We start from the raw sequence: 22514 nt of genomic DNA, 5'->3' as shown, positions 1-22514 counted from the left end.
TACCTGATGTTAAATCATTTCTGAGCATCTGCTCTCCCTCTCTCAAATCTAACCCAGAATGAAGTCCCATATGTAAAGATTTGTAGCGGAGTTCCTTCAGGTATCTACATATTTATAGTTTTTACTTTTAATTGTAGAAAATGGATGAGTGACAGGCAGTTATTTAGTATTAGTAAACCAGTTCATAGGTGCCCCCAAAGGAATTGAAATGAGGGAATTGATTTTTCCTCTCTCTTTTTAGATGAGGTGGTAAGAACAACCAGTTTGACCAAAAATTAAAAAAACTAGTTTTAGTAAGTTCTTTAAAAGAACTTACTCCAGTTGAAATGTAAATTATAATTTAATCATTTAACAGTAAAGCTTAATCTTATTTAGTATCATGAAATAAAAATCAATTCTTTGGGCAGATTGCTGGTCATTTTATTTAAGCTAATCTTTGTGTTTAGCATTTTCATTTGAGAAAAGCCAATTACAGGAGAATATGGAATCTATTTTAAGAGCCATAAATTTTATATGAGTTTGAAATTTATAGATAGAATATGTACATTTAAATTACCTTGATCTTTTTATTAATATGCAAATTAACAATATGGAGTAATAATATCAAGGTTATTAGGTGATCAGTTTAATAATATATTAGTACATGCCCTTTTCTATTGACCTGGATCCCTAAGGATTCAAACAAGTGTTTTGTTTTGTTTTGTTTTGTTTTGTTTCCTCCTTTGTTTTCCCTTTGGCTTTTAAGTGGACTTAAAAATGTATGATTATAGAATGTGTGTTGCTATAATGTATAGTGTATGTTTGTGCCTGAACTAAGGATTTCATGTAAAATAGATTTCTTAATTGATAATCATGTTTATAATTGTTATAATAAGGTCAATTTTAGTTTTGTTCTTGGCAGGGTCATAACCTGTTTTGCCTGGTTTCAGATCCAGTTGTGAATCATGATTGTTTTCTGTCTAATGTAGTTGGTAACTACGTTGGTAGCACACATCTGCACTGCTATTGACCATTCAAATATTAATGCCCAGATTTTAGTGCTATAGCATTTTTAGTAGGGGAAAAAGGATTGGTGTTCACATAACAACTCCAGAAATGAGTTGATGAGGGAATAAAGTAGCCTCAACTGCCACTACCTTTGTAGTTCTCCCATCTCAAGTACTGACCTAATTAGTCCCTCTTAATTTGCATATTTTGGTGAAAATAATATCATGGCAAAATTATTCTTAGAAGAACTAATAATAATCTGTAGTTGAAAGATGATTATGTGCTTACATTTATTTCTACTCTAATTTTTAAATTTTGTCCTCATAAGTCAGTGTGATTGCTGGATTGATTGGTGGACATTTTAACCTTCCCCCTTCCCCCAAGAATAATTTCTACATGTGAGAACTATATTTCTGTGTGAGGATCAAATTTTTATATTTGACTATGCTGTCATACTGAGGGCTACAATTCAGAATAATATTATTATCCCTCTGTCTGTTGTTAGTAAAATAGTAGGAGATGTTTTAAATGATTGGATAGCAAGGTTCTCCCCAAACAGTTATATTACTTTCATTAGTTTTAGAATATAAGGTGTGAAATTGGCAGGTAAAAATCATTTTTCTCCTTCTGAACTTGACTATTTTACCTGTTATTCCTTTTCCGATTAAGAAGATATAGTGGAAAACTATCCATTTGCATTTATGTTTAATTTTAATTCATAAAAATATTTTTATTTTCAGGGCTATTTTGAATTAAGGTTTTATGATTACATATCATAAGAGGAGAATTTGTTTTTCAGATGAATTTTTATTTGTAAAGTGGATTACTCAATATGCATTATTATAATTTTGGACTATTGTTCAAAGTCAGAAATAACCAGGAAAATGAGTTATTAGTGCTATGATAGTGTACCTATAGACACTTTGTGTTTAAAAAAGTCTTTAAATATTTTCATTGTTTCTTACTTTTACCTAACAATGTTTCATCCTTATTAAGTACAGTTATTTTGTTCAACAGCAGTCAGTGGAAGAGCATCTGCAATGTCAAACACTCCTACCCACAGTATCGCTGCTTCCATTTCCCAACCTCAGACTCCAACTCCAAGTCCCATCATCTCTCCTTCAGCCATGCTTCCTATCTACCCTGCCATTGATATTGATGCACAGGTAAGCTCCAAATTCAGGAGTGATAGATTTTTAACTAGAATTATGTCATCATTAAAAACATTAATTAGTGATTTAAATCATCTTAGACTGCTTGGTCTCTAGGCAGAGACCTGAGCCATAATTATAAACAAATTGGAATCTACATTTTTAAAAATCAAATACCAAATATAGATTATTACTAATAATTATGTGATGGTCTGGTTTCCAAGTTCATCAAATAACCTTTTTAAAACAAACTTTAGAAGAGGATATAAAAAGAAATAACTTATTTAAGATTAGCATGTATTTTCTTCTAATCTTAAATTAGAAGATAATGCTTTTATGTGTATCATATGTACTCAATTGCATTTACATTGTCTTTGAAAATTCTGATCTTGCCAACTGAAATGTGTACTTTGTCTGTATTTGTAACACTGTTAAGTAAAAATAATAACAAAACCCAATTTTTTAAAAATTAGTTTACTGTGAAATCTCAGAGTAAAGTAAGATTGGAGAGGATAGGATAGCTTGTGTTTTCTCCTGAAGAAATGCTAAGAGGGCTAGCTTAGAAGACCGCTGGATGGGTTAAGGGTATATGGCTGTCTTCAGGACCGAGAAATATTTGGAGTTTATAGTTTTATATTTTGATTCACACCTAGCAGGTATAGGTGTGTAACAGTTTTATAAATGATCAGTTCTTTATAAACCTGAATTTCAGGGAGTGTGTGTGTATTAAGGACATTAAGGGCATGTACTCATAACCTGTTGAAAATATAGCTTCCCTTTCATTAAAATATTTCTTGATAATACTGTGAAAAAGGAATTTTATTTTCATTCTTGCTTGTTTCTCAAATGTTTATTGTTTTATATGTACTAATTTTTTTTTTTTTTGAGTTCTTAAGATTAGGAACTGTTGGTAAGATTAGAACTATTCTAATCTTCAGATCACAGATTGAAGTAGCTACTCTTAAATACCCATTTCCCTGATGAAGAAACTGAGGCTAAAAAATTTGCTTACAGTCACTTCATTTTGCTATGATATGGTTGGAGCTAGGGGTCAGACTTAGGTCAATTTGACTTCAAAGCCACTCACTCTTCTTAACTACAGTATTACACAGCTTTCTTAAAAAAGTATGAGACATTCATTTGGTGGACTACGAATTGGATTTAACTTGGTATTAAATTTGCATTATTTTCCTCCACTCTTTTTTGTTCTGATGCTGTTATATTTTCTAGTGTTCGTGGGATCAAGAATTGATCCACAAGCAAAAGTAAAAACTTCGCTAAAATGTAAAAGGATTTCTTTAAAAAAAAAAAAAAACTTTTAAATAAAACAGCCACAGGAAATGTTCCTCCATGTATGATCATGATTTTATTGAATTTGAAATTATTGTGACAGTGAAATTTTACCTGATTACACCACTCAGCTAACCATCACTGCATTATAAATTAATCTCTGAGAAATTACACATAAATACTTTTTAAAAGGTTTTCTTTCAATTAGAGTTGACATTAAATATTTAAAAAGGCTTTTTTAATTTAGAAAAATAACTACATTTTAAATTAATAGACGTGCTTATGTAAAAAGATTTGATCGTGGCTCCTTTAAAATCTGCTCCTTCTTTATGTAGTCTCTATCTGAAGTTTTTCAGTTGGGTTAGCCTAACCTGAATTACACTAATTTTCATAGAGTTTACTGTAATTGTTTAGTTAGACATTAGAAAATTCTGCTTTGGAAAACATGCAAAATAAATATTCAGAAATAATTGTTCACCATTTTTTTCTTTAATTTTTGATGTTAGTTTTTTTTATAACTTACTAGTTTTTATGATACCAAGCAGGTACTTTAAAAGGTAAAAATAAAGATCTTTTTGTACTCAGTGCATCTGAAGTTTTTTCTAGATCCTAAAATAAAATTTTTTTGAGATTTTACATAGTGGATATTTTGGTTTACGTGTGATAGTACTGTGCCATATAGACAAGTAATGTAATATAGAAAATTAATCCAAAATTCTTCCTGTTTTGAAAGATCGAACATTCTGTAATAATCGGGTTCTTCATTTGTGTTTATTTAAGGTCTTGACATGCACATTTTTAACACTTTGTAGATACTTCTTCAATTTAATCTTTATAATGAGCCCATGAAGTAGCTACTGTTATTATTCACATTTTACATGTGAGGAAAGTGAGACTTAGGAGATATTAACTACCTTGCCCAATATCTTATTTATGGTAGAGCCAACTTTCAAAACCCCCAGTGCTCTGGTTCTCGAATCTATGCTTTTAACTACTACACAGTGCTGCCTGTTTTTCAGTTTTTATCTTAGGTATGAACATTGAATTTGAAGTATATTAACCTGGTAAATTAGATTATAGAAAATGAGTTCACCACTTAGATGGCAAACGATCATGTCATCTTTCCATCTTTTAGAATCTTTCCTTGGGGACACTACATATTTACATCAAATATTCATTTAACAAAAACAAAAGAAATGTTGATTTTTTTAAAAAAGTGTATAACTACCCTTTTTAAAAATGCTAATTGTTCATTAAATGATCATACCTTAAACTCTTTTAAATGATTATTATACTCAGGAACTAATATTTTAACAAGGATTAGCAGGAATCATGTTTAATTTCTGGACCTCGAATGATGCTGAAGATAAGAGTTTACATTCTTTATATGATTCCTCAAATCTTATTATGATATATAACTAGAAATCACCTTTGGTGTGCAGGTGTGTGCTATGGGCTCTCCTCTCATGTAATGGTTTTATTGAATCAAGTCTGGATATTTCAGAACTTTTAAGAGTAATACCACATACTGTGCTGTTACCAAAATTTATTTTAGGAAATATCAATAAATGATACTTGGAAAGAATTATTTGGGACTATTTTACAATACCTTTTGATAGCATAGCACTAATATTTTTTATAACTTGAATGATATAAAAAAAACTTATACATGGGTATTGTAGATATAGAAATTAGGAATTATGTAGAGATTTTTAAGAATTACTGGCTTTAAATGAAATAATAAATCCGGTTGAAGGTTAGAGTTGAACACCACTGAATTAAATATTTTCTGTATATTATTATGTGAAATTTTGATTAATAGCCACTAAAAGTGAGAAAGAACCGGTTGTTCTGTTTGTAGCTTGTAAAAATGTGTTCCAGCCCCCCTTCCTTTTTTCTTATCTCATGTTTTTCATAGATTGCTGGACTGCTTGTTATTTTTATACTCAAACTTTGAAAGGCTTTCCTTGAACTTGGAATAACTTTTTCTAGTACATTTCAAAAAAAAAATTAAGAACAATAAATACTTCCTTATGCAAGTTTCTGTTTTTCCAGTTAGTAATTAACATATATCCATTTTTATCTTTTAAAGAGAGTAGACATTAAATTTAACTCAAGACTGAAACTGTAAAGTATGTAAAAGTATTTTTACCTTCAATGGTATAAATATCATTTGGGTATTTTTCTCTTTTCCTGATGGTGATGGTTTTACAGTACAGAGAAGTTTCATTGCAGTGATTTAATGAGAGAAATTAAGGAGACCTTGAAAAATCAGTTAATAGTGATGTGTAATATGCTGCCGTTAAAGCATTCTACTTGCTTATACACACTCTTTTAAACAGGTTATTTACCATTTTACTGATTATTCTTACTTATTGAATGCCCTAAAGTGCTATCTTTTTTAATCTTACCCCTGACATGATTAGAGAATGAGATGTTTGGGATTATGAAGGTTGTGGAGGTCTAAATAAATTGAGCCCTTTAAATTCTAATAGTTTCCAAAGTCTTTAGATGTAAATGTTTTTAATAGATATAAATCTTTTATTATTTTTTTAAAAGTTGCCTTTTCCTTTAATATTACATTTGTCTTATGATTTCTTTTTGGTTTTTTTTTTCGTTCTCACAAAATTGAATAGTCATATTGATATTTATAGAATATTGTTATATTGAATATAATTTTATCATTTTTTATAAACCAGAATTATAGTACAGAAATGTATATTTTATGGTATCGTGGGCTAAATGGAAATTTTCTTTAGAATGTAAACCTGGATGAGCTCTTAACAAAGCTCTAATAAGCATCTTTTCAGGTTTCTTTTAGATATATGACAAAGAATGTGACCTGATAACCTGTACAGTATGACTTTAGTGGTACTTTGCCTTCCAGAAAGTCCTTAGCTATATTGTTATTTCCTTGATTAGCAGTATCTAAAATACCTATGTTTTTACTGTACCTTATTGGCCATTGTTAATTTTAACCCATACTTCTACTATAGTTATTTTGTTTCTTGATATATTGCAAATCAGGATTTTTTTTTTACCCTTTTGGGGGTGGGCACTTATGTATTTGTGATGGGTGGTGGGAGAGTGGAAGCCTCAGTCCAGAATCTTTAAATTCTTTCATTTTTGTCTTAAAAAGATTATCATCAGATGTTAGTTGATGTAATTTCCCCTTAGTGCAGAAGTACAATGAAGTTATCCACTCTTAAGTTCCCCAGGTATATGACCAGCCATTCTCTCAGTTTTAAATACTTTTTCTTCAATTCTTAATAATACGTTATTTCTATTTCTCTCATAGTTTGAAGCTAAATTTGCCTTGCATAGTAATCGGTAAGCTCCTAGTGAACAGGGACTATATTTACTTATCTTCGTCAACCCTAGAGTACCTAGAAGAGTACTTTGAATATAAAAGGTTGAATTGGTGTTTTATAATGTGGGGAAAAATCAGTATTTTACTGATTCACTAAAATTTTTTATGCTTATCTTTTTCGAATTTTGTTTGTGTCTTCATTCTCTATTTAAGATTGGCACCAGTTTTCCTAAATTACTCTTCAACCCCCTGAAGACGTTTAGAAACCTCATAAACTTTATTATAAAGTTGATTCCTACTGATTGTCTATACACTAAGAATACAGAAGACAGATAGGCTTAACTTTGTATTGACCTCAGTCAGCTGTTCCTTAGGACTGTTCCTGTGATGTAATGGAAGAGCAGAATTTTGTTATCCAAGATCTTCTTGGTTTTTTAACCATTTATTAGCTTGTGTGACCATCAGAAGGTAATTTCTCTGAGCCTTTGTTTCCTTTTCTCTGAAATCAGAAATAATTCTTTCTTTGTAAACATGAAATGAAGATCAAATATTGAAGACAGTCAAAGCTGTCACTCATTTAAGTATTCATGTCTTTTGTGGCCATCCCTGATCTCTACAGTCAGTAGTGTTGCTCTCTGCCAGCCTCTTATGCAGAGCCGTTTTTGCGGTCTCCCTCTTCATCACTGACTAGTGGGCTTTTTCTTATTTCTTGACGACTGATTTTGCCTTTTGTCTCTTGTTAATTCATTTTTTTATAATAGAGTTGGTTTTTAGAGCTGTCAACCTTCTGGGAGAATATGCCTTTCCGTTTTATATTTAACACATAAATAAAAAAGCTCTTTGTTTCATTAGTAATAGTCTTTAAATGTGTGACCCTATTGCCATTCATGTAACTTAACTATTATTTACTGTTTTCTAACAAAGCATCACGTATAGGTGGAGAATGTAAACATGAATAAGACATGTTTATTAGCTTCCAGGAATTTATAGTCCTCTGAGGGTGATAGACACATAACCAGCATTAGCATAAGAGAAGACTGATTTTAAGTGCTGTATAATAGAGGTGCATATATAAAAATGAGGTAAGATGGCTTAGAACAGTGTTGTGCATTAGAAAAATAATATAAGACATGTAATTTTAAAATTTTCTAGTAGCCACATTTAAAAAAAGCAAAAAATGATATAGGCGGAATGGCTTTTAAGAATATATTTTACTTAACTTAATATATTCATAATATTATTGTTTAAACATAAAATTTTAAAAAAATTGAATTATTTTACATTTTTATTTTATATTAAAAGTCTTCAAAATTCAGCATATATGTTACACTTATAGCTAGAGTGATCAAATAAATCATTCTGGTTTTCCTGGGACTCTCCTGATTTTAGCACCAAAAGTCTCATCCCAGAAACTCCATCAGTTTGGGCCTGGGATGGTTTGTCACTCTTTTAGAATATATCTCTCAAATTGGACTTCCTTAGAAATACTTGATTTGCACTTAGGTTTGTTTTGATTAAGTCGATTAAGTAGATTTGATTAAGTTGAAAAAGTAGATTCATTTACTCAAGTTGATGTTGCTCCAGACATACTAAAAAGCTTTCCAAAAACCAAGTCGATATCAGTTTTAAAATTTAAACTAAATAAAATTTAAAATTCAGTTCTTCTATCACACTAGACATATTTCAAGTATTAATAGCCACATATTACTAGTAGTTAGCTTTATGGACAGCGCAGTTTAGAGTACTAAAAGTATGAGGACTTCAGTAGTTCACTAAATAAACATTTAAACTATGATAGAGTATGACCATTGGTGAATCCAGTATTACTCTCATTAGCAGAAGTCAGAAATAAATTGTGTATAAACAGTGTCATGTCTCAATTATATAGTCATCTTTCCAAATATTCTGTATATTATGTGTCTGTGTATGTGGGTTTTTTTGTTTGTTTGTTTGTTTGTCTTTTAAGTATTTTGGGGCTTCGTTCTCAAATGCAGTTACTTAGAAACAATTTTTTCATTTTAAGGCTTGGTTTTCAGCTTTCGTAGATGGGTCCAGAACAGCTAATATGGCTTCACTGCTGAGGATTTTACTTGACATCCTGTGTGTTTTGCGGTTTCTGCTCTGGCTGATGGGAACCAAACTATTCTTGGCTCTGTGTAAGCTCTGGGTGTTGTTCAGCCTGATCCCTTCTGGTGGTCTTTCCCTGGCCTCATGCAAATGTGCTGATCAGATGTCTGCTGAAGACTCTAGGGGAACCCTTTGTAGATCTCTGCAGTACTCCCCTTCTTTACTGCTTTCCTCTCTAGTAGTCTGCCCCATAAATTCTAGCCACCTTGACCTTTCCAAACTCTGTGTCTTCTACTCAGGGAGATCACCAGGCTGTTTGGGTCCCCTCTCCCTGCACTACAGTCTGGAAAGTCTCCAGGCAATAAGTTGAGTAAATCATTTCTGTCCTCAAAGATTGCTGTCATGTAATTGCCATTAATAGCTGGAAGTGAGAGTCCACAGTATTTCTTTTATTCTTGTAGTTGAAAACAGCATATGGTTGAAAAATCATACTTTTTTTCCTTCATGTGTGTTTCAAGAATTGCCCATAAAATTCAGATACTATTTGTAGACTTTAAAAAATCACAAATTGGTTACCAGTGGGAAAAAAACAACTTAAATATCTAAATGTTGGCTGCAGCAGAGTGGTTCATATGTGTTTGTGTGTATTTGGTATATGTACCTTTTTGGAATTCATGTTAACATTTTTTAATTATATAATGAGCTAATTTAAAAATTAATTTTTTACAGACTGAGAGTAATCATGACACGGCGCTGACACTTGCCTGTGCTGGTGGTCATGAAGAACTGGTACAAACACTGCTAGAGAGAGGAGCTAGTATTGAGCACCGAGATAAGAAAGGTAGGTTAACTACTTACGTTAACTTTTTGTCTTCTTGAATATTTGTGTCCTGTGAAGAAATACTACTTCTAGGCTATTTCGATGGTTAGAAATAATGGCAAGTAGAATTGTCCCTTTGCTTAGCATGTAGTGAGATCATTATTTTTTTCCAGGTTTTACTCCACTCATTTTGGCTGCTACAGCTGGTCATGTTGGTGTTGTTGAAATATTGCTGGACAATGGTGCAGACATTGAAGCCCAGTCAGAAAGAACTAAGGACACACCACTATCTTTGGCTTGTTCTGGGGGAAGACAGGAGGTAATGTTTTCTCCAGTGTAATTTATTTTCTTTCCATCTGTTTAGCAAATGTATGCTTTAACTTACATGATTTTATAGGAACAAAGGATAGACATTTAGATTTATCACAGTAACTAAAACTATTATCTGTTAGCATAAGGACTAGTATCAGTGTGAGCAAAAGCTATCATTCCAGAAAAAGCATGTTGTTTATTATCTTGCTTATCTAAAAGTAGAACCTGCCATAGAAATACCTGTGTGCTACATTCAGACTAAGGAAATGATTAAGACATTTCAAATCAAATCAGTAAGCTCCAGATAAACAAGGCCTACTATATTCACTCATCTTTCCTGTCTCAGAGTACCTAGCAGGAAAGGTACTTAAGCTCAGCCTTTATTGCTCTCTATGTATAAGATTAGTAGGGAATTAAGAGTTGTCTATTTTTGTTGTTCTGAGGATTCTTGTCTTTTAATTATTCCCCGCTCTCAACTCTGGCGGAAGGGTTCTCAGATAAGATCTTATGACCTTATAGTTTTAAGGAGAGTAGAACAGCTGGTGTGATCATGTGTAGGCCCAAGAAAGTATAATTTACACTCCCTTGTGTGTCGTCTTCTGGCATTTTTAATAATCAGCTGGATTTAATTTTTTAAATCCATTTTAAAAATCTAATCCTTTATACAGTGGATTTAAGGCTTTTGATTAGCCAATTGTCCTGCCTCTATAGATTGGCAACTTCTCACTTTGGAATTTTTCGAATCTTAGATTTAGGAGGCAGCCTAGGTCATCCAGGTCATTTTCCTACTCAAGCTTAAAGTCATTTTCTTCCTTTTTTCCCCCACCGTCCTAATTATTATAATGTCCTATTTATCAAGTCTGAAGTATGCCTTCCCTAAGTTTCCCCACTATTCCTAACTCTCTTCTTTGAACTAATGCAAAGAGGTTTTTACACCCTCTTGTATCTTCAGATATTTGAGTATGTATTCAACAGTATACTGTTCTCTATTGGAAACATGTCCTGTTCTGTTGATTGTTAACTTGAAAATACCTTTTCCAAACTCCATACACCGTGTCATTATTCATTCCTCCTGAAATATTATATGTAAAAGTACCCTGACCAACGAACTGGTGGACTATTACCTCCCTTCCTATTCTTAAACTGGCCTCCCCCCACACCTTTGCCTGTCATAGTACATCAGGTTATGTTGAACTCTAATCAGTTAAACCCACTAGGGTTTTTACTAAACTAGTAAATTAAAAAAAAAATATTTAAGGGGCAGAATAATTCTTGTATAGAAAGAATGGGAACTCTAATAAATGGTGGTGTGACCCCTTACGGATTAAAAAGAATTGGAGCCTAGTGATAATGCCAGCATAATTTTATATGTAATTTTTGTTACAACTGTTTCTATAATATTTGCTCCTTTATACTTGGAGTAGATATTATAAGTGTAAATAGTTAGATGCACTTGCTACTAGAGATGATCTGCACGTGAGTCAAAAAAATACCTGTCCCAACCAACTGTGCTGTTCCTTTTGGTTGATAACATGAATACATTTGTATCTTTTTTTTACTCCTGTATTCCACAGTGGAGATGACTGATACACTAAAAGGATTTTAAACCAAATAATATTAAGAGAGTAAAAAACAAGCTGCCTTATTTGATGAATCCTTTCTACTACATCAGAAAAAGTAGAGATCTCAATTAATCTTAAGCTGAAATGAGATGGCAGAAAATTTTGCAGTTAAATAACATTAAATGGAAAAGCTTATATCAATCAGAAATGTAAATGCTTCTGTTTTGAAATATAATAAAAGTTAAATTTTGACTTAACTGAAATCATCAATCATACGTAGCTTGAAATACTTGCCTATAACAAATTTTTAAATCAAAAAGAGAGTGATTTCCTTCTTTTCAAAGCAATATTAAAGCCCATAGTGTACCATAATCTCTGTGTTCTTATTAACATGTAATAGATAAGATTATAACAGTTATAGACGTCTTTTAGGGTAATAATTTTGCTGTAACACTTCCTTTGATTTGGTGTTATTAAAATAGTTAAGTATTGGAAAATCATTTTACTGTAAAATCAGAAATTAATTTCTTTTATACTGAATGTTTATTACTTTTTGGGAATAGGCCATTTCCTCTGAGAGATAACCAAGACCAGTTACCTTTGCATGATGGAAATCAGGAAACCTTAGAAATATGGTTAGGGTTTTCTACTTTATTGCTTAAGGGACTCTTTGTAAAGTAAAATGGCCCAGTGCCATTTTTTTGGTCTTGTTTTTGTACACAGGACTAGGTGATCTTGTCATGTCAACCACCTAGTCTTATTGGCTCTAAAAGCAAAAGTGATGGACAGAAAGTCACACTTAAAATTGGTCATAGCTTTATTTAGTGAGTAGAGTTTTAGCTGGTAAGTAAGACAAAGCACTGTTTGTTAACATTTATTTGTTATTTCCCAGTTAGTATTTTAGGATATCTTATTAATAGTAAGAACAAGGGTAAGAGCTATGATTTTGAACAATTCTTAACTTCTCTAGGCATCATTTGTAAAAGATAAAAATACTAGTACCTCTGTCAAAGAGTTGTATGGTACATTAAATGGCATAATGGACAAAAGGTCTATGCATTTAAATGCTAATATTTTAAGCTACCAGGGAATGCAAATTAAAATCCCAGTAGGATAGCACCACACACCCACTAGAATGGCTAAAATAATGAAAACTGACAATATTAGATGTTGCCAAAGATATGGAGAAATCAGAACTCACTTATCATCAATGGGAGTATAAGTAGTACAACCACTTTAGGAAAAGGTTTGATGATTTCTTAAAACTAAACATACACCTAGAAATTCTGCTACTAGGTGGAACCTGTAAGCAATGAAAATATATTTTCACAAGAATCATCATAGCAACTCAATTCAAAATTGCCAAAACTGGAAACAGCAAAGCTGTTCATCAGTAGGAGAATAGGTAAGCTATCACATATTCATTTAATAGAATGCTACATGGTACACACAAATGACATTCAAACACTGAGATTTCATTTATATGGAAATCTAAGATGAAACTAATCTGTTCGTGGGATAGAGTAGGAAGGGGCATGAGTACATACCAGAGATTTAAGTTACATTAAGTTTATGCATTTGGCGGTTCAGTGAATGTACACTTAAGCTTTGAGCATTTATTGTTTCATCTAAAAATATTTAAAACTTAACCTAAAAAACTGAAAAGAAGTATATAATAGTCTAGTTAATGATACACATGCTGATATAGTTAAGGGAAATTGCAGCTGTCTTCAATTTACTTTGAAATAAAATGTATCAGAAAAGTGGTGGACAAAGATGTAATAAAGTTAAGTATAGTAGAATATTACTCATAGAATCTTGGTAGCGAGCATATGTACATTTTTTTTCAACTTTTCTGTATGTTTGCAAATTTTCATATAAAATGGGAAAAAATACATGTTAGCTTTTTTCCAAGTTTTTTTTTAAAACATTTAGTGATTGTAAGTTTTAAAAAATATTTCAAAGACATTCAGTGTTTAAATGAAAAATCTTATTCTATTTTACCACTATTTAACACAGAAACACTATTTCCAGAATAGCACTGCACAACAATACACGAGGTCCAGATCTTTCATGAGCACACTGCCACTTAAACAGACTCCAAAATGAATTTTACTTGAGAAGCTATCTCTTTGTTGGCTCTAAGACTTCTTGCTATCATTTGAGGCTGATTTTTTTCCCCAAGTTTGATGAAAGAAGGACTTTGCTTTCTTTTGTTGTACAATATACCAGAACAAAAAGAGAAATCAGGAATATACGTCTTGCAAATTATCTCATCATAAGAAGAAAACACTTTTTTTTTTCCTTTTTCTTTTCAGGTGGTGGAGCTGTTGTTAGCTCGAGGGGCAAATAAAGAACACAGGAATGTTTCTGATTACACACCTCTAAGCCTGGCTGCTTCTGGTGGCTATGTGAACATTATCAAAATATTACTAAATGCAGGAGCCGAGATTAATTCTAGGCAAGTTTTATTTTTCTCTCCACAAACCACTTAAAGTGTTATGTTAAAGAGATTTTAGAACAGTTATCTTTTTAATGCCATATTTAGGAAATGCCTTCATTATAAATTTAAAATCCAAATTGCTAAGAGATTTTAAAGATTAATTTTATTTAACTATCAGTTACTCTATTTCTTATGGTATACTACAAGTAAACACATCTTTATGAGTTTTTATTAAGCAAATATGTGCTTTAGGATGGAAAGTTCATCTTAATAATAGCCTAATAATTTCATAATCAATTTTCAGCCCAAGTCATTATGTTGAATGAGATACAGAATGTATTCTAGTTCTGGGTCGTAAAATATTTCTAATAGAGTCTTAGTTGTATCTTAAAGATTTATTAGGGCTGAGAAAAACTGTCATTTTAAATGATCCTGCAAAATAGAGAATCTTAAATAAATCCTGAAATAGAAATTCTATATTGTCATCCAGTTTTTCTGGGACATTTACAATGTATATTTTCCCTTTTGTTCTCCCCATACCTCCAACCTCCAGAACTGGTAGCAAATTGGGCATTTCTCCTCTGATGTTAGCAGCTATGAATGGGCACACAGCTGCCGTTAAGCTCCTATTAGACATGGGCTCTGACATAAATGCTCAAATAGAAACCAATCGGAACACTGCCCTTACCTTAGCCTGCTTCCAAGGAAGAACTGAAGTGGTTAGTCTTCTGCTTGATAGAAAAGCAAATGTGGAACACAGAGCTAAGGTAAGAAAAAAGTCTGAGATTTATACATGGCTTTATTGCTTTGATATTTAAGATATACAGTAGCAATATGCTAAGTATAATCTTAGTATTTTCTAGTAATATTTATCTCATATAATCAGAAATTGAAAAATCGCTCTGTATAACTCATTGAAGCATTAACTCTTCAAAATACCTCAACAATAAATTTTATAGTTAATAATGATATTAGGATTATCAGCTGAAAAATATGTACCATTGTGAAAGAGAAAAGAGGGAACATTTATTAAGTGCCAGTTAATGCCAAGTGCTTGCATCTTACACAAATTTTTTTTCAATAAATTGACATTAGGTAAAATTGTCATCTTTCGATAGGTCATACTGTAACTCAGAGAGGCAAATAGTGTCAATGCTGAGATTTAATTGTGAGTCTTTGTAAGAGTAGTACTATATATTGCTCCCCCCGATTGTTGTTCTTTAACACTTTAGCTCTTTCCATTCTCTTGTATGTTGTGTTTTATTATTCATGCAACTTAGACTGGACTCACACCACTAATGGAAGCTGCCTCTGGCGGATATGCAGAGGTGGGCCGAGTTCTTTTGGATAAAGGTGCTGATGTTAATGCCCCTCCAGTGCCCTCCTCAAGAGATACAGCTTTAACCATAGCAGCAGATAAAGGGCATTATAAATTCTGTGAGCTGCTCATTGGCAGGTATGAAATTATTATACCCTACACATGTGAACATGGTAGTGTTAGTGATTACTGTTATCTCTGGGCAAATTGTACTATGTGATTACTTCTATAAACTATAAGTACATGTTTTGTTTTAATTTTTAAACCTATCTCTATTATTTTTTACCCTTCCAGAGTTATGCTATATTGTCTGATTTATTTCAGTGCAACCTAGAAATATTTTTTTTCCTTTTCTTGTGTGTGTATACACTTTTAAAGTACTGTAATGAACTACCTGAACATTCAACTATTGTCATCCATATTCACATTTCCCACAGTTTGAGTTGTGCAGAGTACCTCTCCAAGTCTTCAGTCTGGCAATAATCTAAATCTTCGTCGTTAGTTTTTTTGTTCTTTATAGTAACTAGAGCTTTTAAGTGACAGTTAAGGAACTGTTCAAAGTATCAGACAAGATTCAGATTAGTTTCTGCTTTCACTCACTTCAAAGTTGCCTTCCAGTCTTCCAAGCATGCTTGTCTGCTTAATTGGATTTCCTAAAAACCTTTGCATGGTGTCCTAAGCAGTAGTATTTACTAGTAGCTATTATCACCACTGCTATTTACCTTGAGTCTTATCTGTTATGCCTGCTGAGATCTAAACTGCATGTTACTTTTAGGTTCATTCTTTGCTGAAGCTAAATACAAATTCATGAATACAAATAATCTCAATATAAATAATCTGTATCTCTAGGATACTATTTATTTAATATATCAATTATAATATTGACAGGACGTACCTTTATTTTGCACTAAGTAAAATTTAACGTTTTCTCAGTATTTGAAACTCAGAATTATGTAGTCATTTTTAAAATAAAAAGCAATTGTTACTATACAATTATTTTTTAATTTAGTCGTTTTTAATTGATGACTAGAAATTTGTTATAATGTCATTTTGAGAGAAATGTATTTTAGTCCTTGAATATTAAGCAATTTTAATCTACAGAATATTTTTACAGGTTAATAGTTGATTTGTAGTGTTAGCTCTGTCTTTCAGTTTTATTTTAAATAATGATATCCGTGTCATTCATTTAGGGGGGCTCACATTGACGTACGTAATAAGAAGGGGAACACTCCATTGTGGCTAGCAGCAAATGGTGGACACCTCGATGTGGTTCAGTTATTGGTGCAAGCAGGTGCAGATGTGGATGCAGCAGATAACCGCAAGATAACTCCTCTTATGGCAGCATTTAGAAAGGTAGAAGTCTTTCATCTTCATTCACATGGATGTTTGTCAGTTAGGCTATGAAGTGCATAGTTTAGTGATCACCATAGACTCTCATTTCAGGATTTAACATCAGCGATGAAAGCAGCGAAGTAATAAGCAAATATTTAATCTTATGGCAACATTGAAAGGGAGACAGGTATCTCAAAAAGCTATTAATATTACTCATATTGGACATAAAAGCTAAGTATACTTTTAAAAAGTTGTTCCAAGTAATATTTTCAGAATCTAGTTAACCTTTCACAAAATATAAATCTAATTGAGTAACTAATTATTTGTTTATGAATTTTTTTGTGTTAGCACAAAAGATAAAAATTTAAATTTTTTAAAAATTTATTTTTAATCATTGACTTTAATTACCCTGAAAAAAAAAAAAAGAATTAAATAATGAAAACCCAGCTGCCAGTATTTGAAATTACTGAAACTCAAGTGTACTATATTCAGAAGTAGAAATAAATTTTGTGATAGCAAGAGAAACTTTGTTTCCCTTTCTCTAGTGCATAGAATAGGGCTATGTATATGTAATTTGATTTAATGATTTGTTTGATCTCTTAAATGCAGTTTTAGTTTGTTTCTGGGGAAAACATTAATTTATCAGGGATTATAATTTTGAGTTTTGTCATTCTGAGACATGTAGGTAAAATTCCTTGTTTTGTTGTATTGAAAATTTTTACTATATAAATTGCAAGAAATCATCTCTTCCTTTCTACCTTAGTCTTCTATTTGACACCTGCTCTTTATACCACCTCTTCCGTGGGTAGTCTAGATTACTTAGCCACTGACTCTGTATTTCTTTTTCCTCACCAATCAAACTTATTCTTTCCTACTGGCTGTCTACCTCTTCTCCAAACAAGCTAGCATATCATTATCAAGTTAATGCTCCTAACCACTCCACTATGTTAGTATCTTCTACAATAATCTTTTCCTGTCTCCCCAATCTCTATAATACTTTGAAATCCAACCTTAGTTTGTTATTCAAACTCACCATAATCTAGTGCTCTTAGAGTTCCTAATGTGGAATTGTCTTCTTGCTTGGTCTTTTTTTTGTCCCCTTTTCCCACATTACCTTTCTTCTCATCTCAGAACTGCTCACATCCCTCCTAATTTTTCCAAATTTACTCATTCTTTGGGTATAGTTTAAATCTTCCTTTATATAAAACTTCTTCCCATCCTGTTTGAGCTCACATTCAGATATTATAATCTCTTAAAAGTTGTAGAAGTTCTATAATCCGTTATCTTCGTCATTCATTTTGACAGATAATATTCTGTTACTACTCTAATGTTTAACATGCATATATATCTTATCTTTCCATATAAACATAGATTCTTAAGAATAGTGCTTATCTTTTATACTCTTGTATTCATTCCATTATTTATTTTTTTTAATGCCTACCATGTGCAATTGTAATGTTTGGGATATTACATTGTACAGAGTGCAGCAGCCATACTTTTTTTAAATGTGTGATTTAATCAAGGGGTGAAACACACACACACAGTCAAGTAACTGTGAGTTGTCCCATATAAATAGTTTAAATACCATAGAAGTATTGGCGAGATATCAAAGAATGATGAAAATGGCATTTGAGCTATTCATTAAAAGATAAGTGTAGTTTAAAAAGGTACAGGTGAATGAAAAGGAAGAGATAGATAAAATTGAGGAAGTATACTAAATATAAACAGCTGTTTATCCAGACTGGCTAAGTTATAGGTGCTGTGTCTGAGAGCAGTTATGTGGATTGGAGAGAGTGGAAAGCCTCCTGAAATCTGGTCTGAAGATTTAGGACTTTACTTAGATAGTGAACTGTATTATCGTGAATAATACAATCATAGCTCTTGCTTTAGGAAAGTATATTTTATTTCTTTCATACTACCTAGTACAGTGCTGTGCATTCAGTTTTTATCTGAAGGAACAAAATTGTTATATTTATTCATTTGATGCTTAGAATTGAAACAGGATTCTCATTTCTACTGAATTAGCTGGGTAAAAAAGAAGAATTTTTTTCTTTCAGACATATCCCCCATTTCTTTATTCTGATTTTTGGGGTGTATCTCGCTGTGTGTGTGTTCAATTCAGTGATTTAGATTTTAAAGTAGGGTTATTCAGTACTTTTTTGGAGGGTGGAATGAGAATGAACAATGTAGATTTCACTTGTTCAAACCGAAGCCTCTTTTTCATTTATAGTGCAAAAAATACCCAGTTAAATCTTTATTTTGTAGCGCTATTGTCAAAGGAATCTTAAGACAGACTGTAGATTTACTGAATCCTGTTAAAGTCTGTTTTAAAACTGACATTAATATCTATTTTTTAGGGTCATGTGAAGGTGGTGCGCTACTTAGTCAAAGAAGTCAATCAGTTTCCATCAGATTCTGAGTGTATGAGATACATAGCAACCATCACTGATAAGGTAATATATTGATGAAATTCACCCCACTGTTTGAGCTAGGGATCCCATTTGGTTTTATATACATATATCCCACGCTAAGAAACAGTTTTAGTTTGAGCAATAATGTGTGGCATATAGCAATTTTCATTTATCTAGTATTTGGGAATGAAGTATGCTATTTAAGAGACTCTTTAGATACTTACCTAATGAAGCAATAAAACATTCTCTGCAATAGAATTATCTTTTTAAATAGTACCGAACTAATTTGATTTTATATGAACACTAAATGATCTAAAGCAGGGGTCCCCAACTCCTTGGCCAGGGACCAGTACCAATCTGTGGCCTGTTAGGACGGGGGCTGCACAGCAGGACATGAGCGTGGGCCAGCAAATCTGTATGTGCAGCCGCTCCCCAGCATTAGCATCACTGCCTCAGCTCCACCTCAGATCATCGGGCATTAGCTTCTTAGAGGAGCATTGGCCCCTGGTGCAAAAGAGGTTGCGGACTGCTCATCTAAAGCAAATAGTTATTCATTACTGCTATAATCTATATGTTTATCTAGACTGATGTTTATTCTGAGAAGAACAAGCCCAGTGGATTTTTTATATAATGCCTAAACGAAAATGAACATAGCACTTTTAATCATGGCAAGAAAACTTTAATGTCTTCAACATAATATAAAAGTTGGAGTAACTGTCAGCTTAAGAATGAACTGGCTAGGACTTTTTCAGAAAAATAGGGAAAATAAATCCTATTAGAGATCTAATTGGTATTTCCCCTGGTGACGTTTTGATTCTGAGTTTATATGCTCTGAAAATCCAAAGCGATCAACAAATCTAAAAAGGTCTTTCTATTAAGCTTTCTCAGCAGGTATTACATAATAGTGAGCAGCTTTCCCCTATAGGTTTTATTTAATATAGGTAATTCACTGTCTTGCCTGCCTTTAGCTTCTGCTATGATAATTAGTATTCCTGGGTATCACTGTGTTTTTTGGAGGGGAGATAATATTAAAGATAAGGCTTTTGTCTTAATAGAGGAATATCCATTTCCTGTCAGAAACACTACTCTTCAAATGAAATCACTGAGAAAAGTCTATTAATACCTGTTTCTATGAGTTTTTTAGTGATTCTTGCATATGAAGTTGTAGCAACAAAGCCTAAATCTGTGAGATGAGAACAGTTCTTGCCAATTAAGTATTTTAAAGTTTTAAATTCTTTTTTTTACATTGACCTTTTCCTTAAGCCCATTAATCAGCTGACGTAAATTATTACAGCTCTGCTGTATAATTTCTTATATTAAATTATTGGAGTAAAAAATTTAGTTTCCAAAGTAGCAGTCAAGTGGATATTATTTTGAAGAACAGTAGAGGCTCTTTGCTTGTGTATTTTTAAAAATATGCTTTTATTTGCACTCTTTTTGGCCCTACCACTGATCTTTATTGCTTATGTTCATTCAAAGTACCTTAATTAATATCCTCATGTTTTCAGGAATCTCTCTAAATGTGAATTGTTTTTTGAGGCTGGAAACATCTTAATTTTTCATTTTAGGAAATGCTGAAGAAGTGTCATCTTTGTATGGAATCAATAGTACAAGCCAAAGATAGACAGGCTGCTGAAGCAAACAAAAATGCCAGCATTTTGTTAGAGGAGTTAGACTTGGAAAAGGTAATGGTAACCGTTACATGTGAAAAATGCCTACTTTTTTCCCCCTCTTGCTTTTTTGCCCTGTAATTTGTAATTTATTCTTTTTCATTTTGTTTCATTTTGTTGTTGCTTTTGCTTTAAATTATGTACATGGTTTTCTCTCCAAGTTTGACTCAAATGGTAGAGAGAATTATGAGTATTTTAAATATCATGAAAAGAATTTTCTTTGTAACCATAAATTAACAAAATTTTATTATAAGAACTACATTCGTGTGGAAGTCAGAAAACCTAGCCTCAAATGCTCAGTTTTAGTCTTAACTAATTAACTTAATCCCCATCCAAATTTATACTTCATTGATCCTAGACTTTGTAATTTGTTACCTAAAAGATTTACTAGAAGTATCAAATGCACTACCAATGAATAACCAACTAGTGAAATACAACCACTTGGTGAAATGTTTAATGAGTACATTTTTTAAATGGATGATTTCTCTTGTACTTTTTTCTCTTTCAGGCAAACTACAACATCTTTCCCATCTATTCCTAAGGGGAATAAAATATTCAAAACAGCATAGTTTAGATAGTCCAGTAGTTCCTTCTTTATACCCCCTTCCTGTCAATAACTCTGTACTCTAGAAGGTAATATAAATAGTATTTCATAGCAGGAAAAGAATTGATTGGCCTTGAATATTATAGAATACATATTCTGATATATTTCATCTTCTAAAAAAGCCTAAAAATACTATAAAATGTAGCATGTACTGTTTAAATTTATAAAGTGATCACTACACCCGTTAGAGTTAAGTCCATTCTTTTCTATTATACTTGCTGACTTTGTTAAGCCATATATTTCATTTCATCTTGCATAAAGAAAATATGAATTCTAAACATTTTATTCTAATTTAAATATAAAAATACACTATTATTTTCTGGAAAAATGTATTTAATATTGGAGATTCTTCATTTAAAATTTCTGGCTTAGGTTCTCATCAAACAAATGTTAGCCATTTTGAGGTTTTAAAAAAATATTTTCTCTTTTTTATTTCATCTTCATTGTTAGAAGTACTATAACTATTACTTGACCTATTTTCACATTCAGTTTCGTCTATTTACTTAATACCAGGCAATATAATAGAGTCAAGTTTTATGATAGGATACATATTATTTTAGTCTTCTCAGTAAAAATATTATTACCCTCATATTACAGATGGAGAAGTTAAGTAACTTGCCTAAGCTAGGCTAGGATTTGAACCCAGTTTTTTTATTCTGAATTCCCTGGTTCCCTCTCCTCCCTTAATTGAATGTAACCTACTTCTTAATTCTTCTTCCTAAAGTATTATAATACCCTAAGTAATAGTTATTTTATGAATCGTTTCTTTTTGCATTTTTATGAGTCTTGAGGCATTTTTTTCTATAGCTGAGACACATATCTATTTTTAAATAAAATCTTTAATTTTTTCATACCTTTGATGTTTCTACATTACGTTAAATACATTTAGAGATTTATTGCATACCTGTGGATTACAAAGTAGGAAGCAGCTTTTTGGAGATATCCTATTAAGGAGATCTGTTCTCAATCAACTTCAGAGTTTCTTTTTTCTTTATTGCAATGTATTAATTTTACACTATGAAGTACGCAGAGATAACTAAAGAAAACCGTGTCATCATTATAAGTTAACTAAAGTTAACCTTGAATGGTAACTAAAGTTCTCACCTTTATTATTATAAAGCCTTTTAAGAACCTACATACTGACTATTCTTTTATTTTTTATTTTTTTGCTCTTGCTGTGCCTTCTGCCTCGAATGTCCCTTTCAGATGCCTCGTATTTTAGTCTCCCACAAACACT

General features: G+C 32.0%; 1 protein-coding gene across 5 annotated transcripts in view; it reads left to right on the top strand.

The window, feature by feature from the left end:
• The window catches only part of ANKRD17 (ankyrin repeat domain 17), a 139830-nt gene that overhangs the window by 87787 nt on the left and 29529 nt on the right, over positions 1–22514 (top strand). For 3 of the 5 annotated variants that reach the window (XM_015593513.1, XM_015593511.1, XM_006917299.3), the window contains 9 exons: positions 2005–2153; positions 9535–9646; positions 9799–9944; positions 13818–13960; positions 14496–14709; positions 15223–15398; positions 16451–16613; positions 18950–19045; positions 20572–20688. In XM_015593513.1, coding sequence (XP_015448999.1) covers positions 2005–2153; positions 9535–9646; positions 9799–9944; positions 13818–13960; positions 14496–14709; positions 15223–15398; positions 16451–16613; positions 18950–19045; positions 20572–20688 — 1316 coding nt within the window. The remainder of the gene's footprint in view (positions 1–2004; positions 2154–9534; positions 9647–9798; positions 9945–13817; positions 13961–14495; positions 14710–15222; positions 15399–16450; positions 16614–18949; positions 19046–20571; positions 20689–22514) is intronic. The other 2 variants (XM_015593514.1, XM_015593512.1) reach the window with 1 other exon arrangement.

Source organism: Pteropus alecto, unplaced genomic scaffold, assembly GCF_000325575.1.
Source record: "Pteropus alecto unplaced genomic scaffold, ASM32557v1 scaffold237, whole genome shotgun sequence".
In the NCBI taxonomy this organism is placed as follows: domain Eukaryota; kingdom Metazoa; phylum Chordata; class Mammalia; order Chiroptera; family Pteropodidae; genus Pteropus; species Pteropus alecto.
This window is presented reverse-complemented; position numbering and strand designations above follow the sequence as displayed.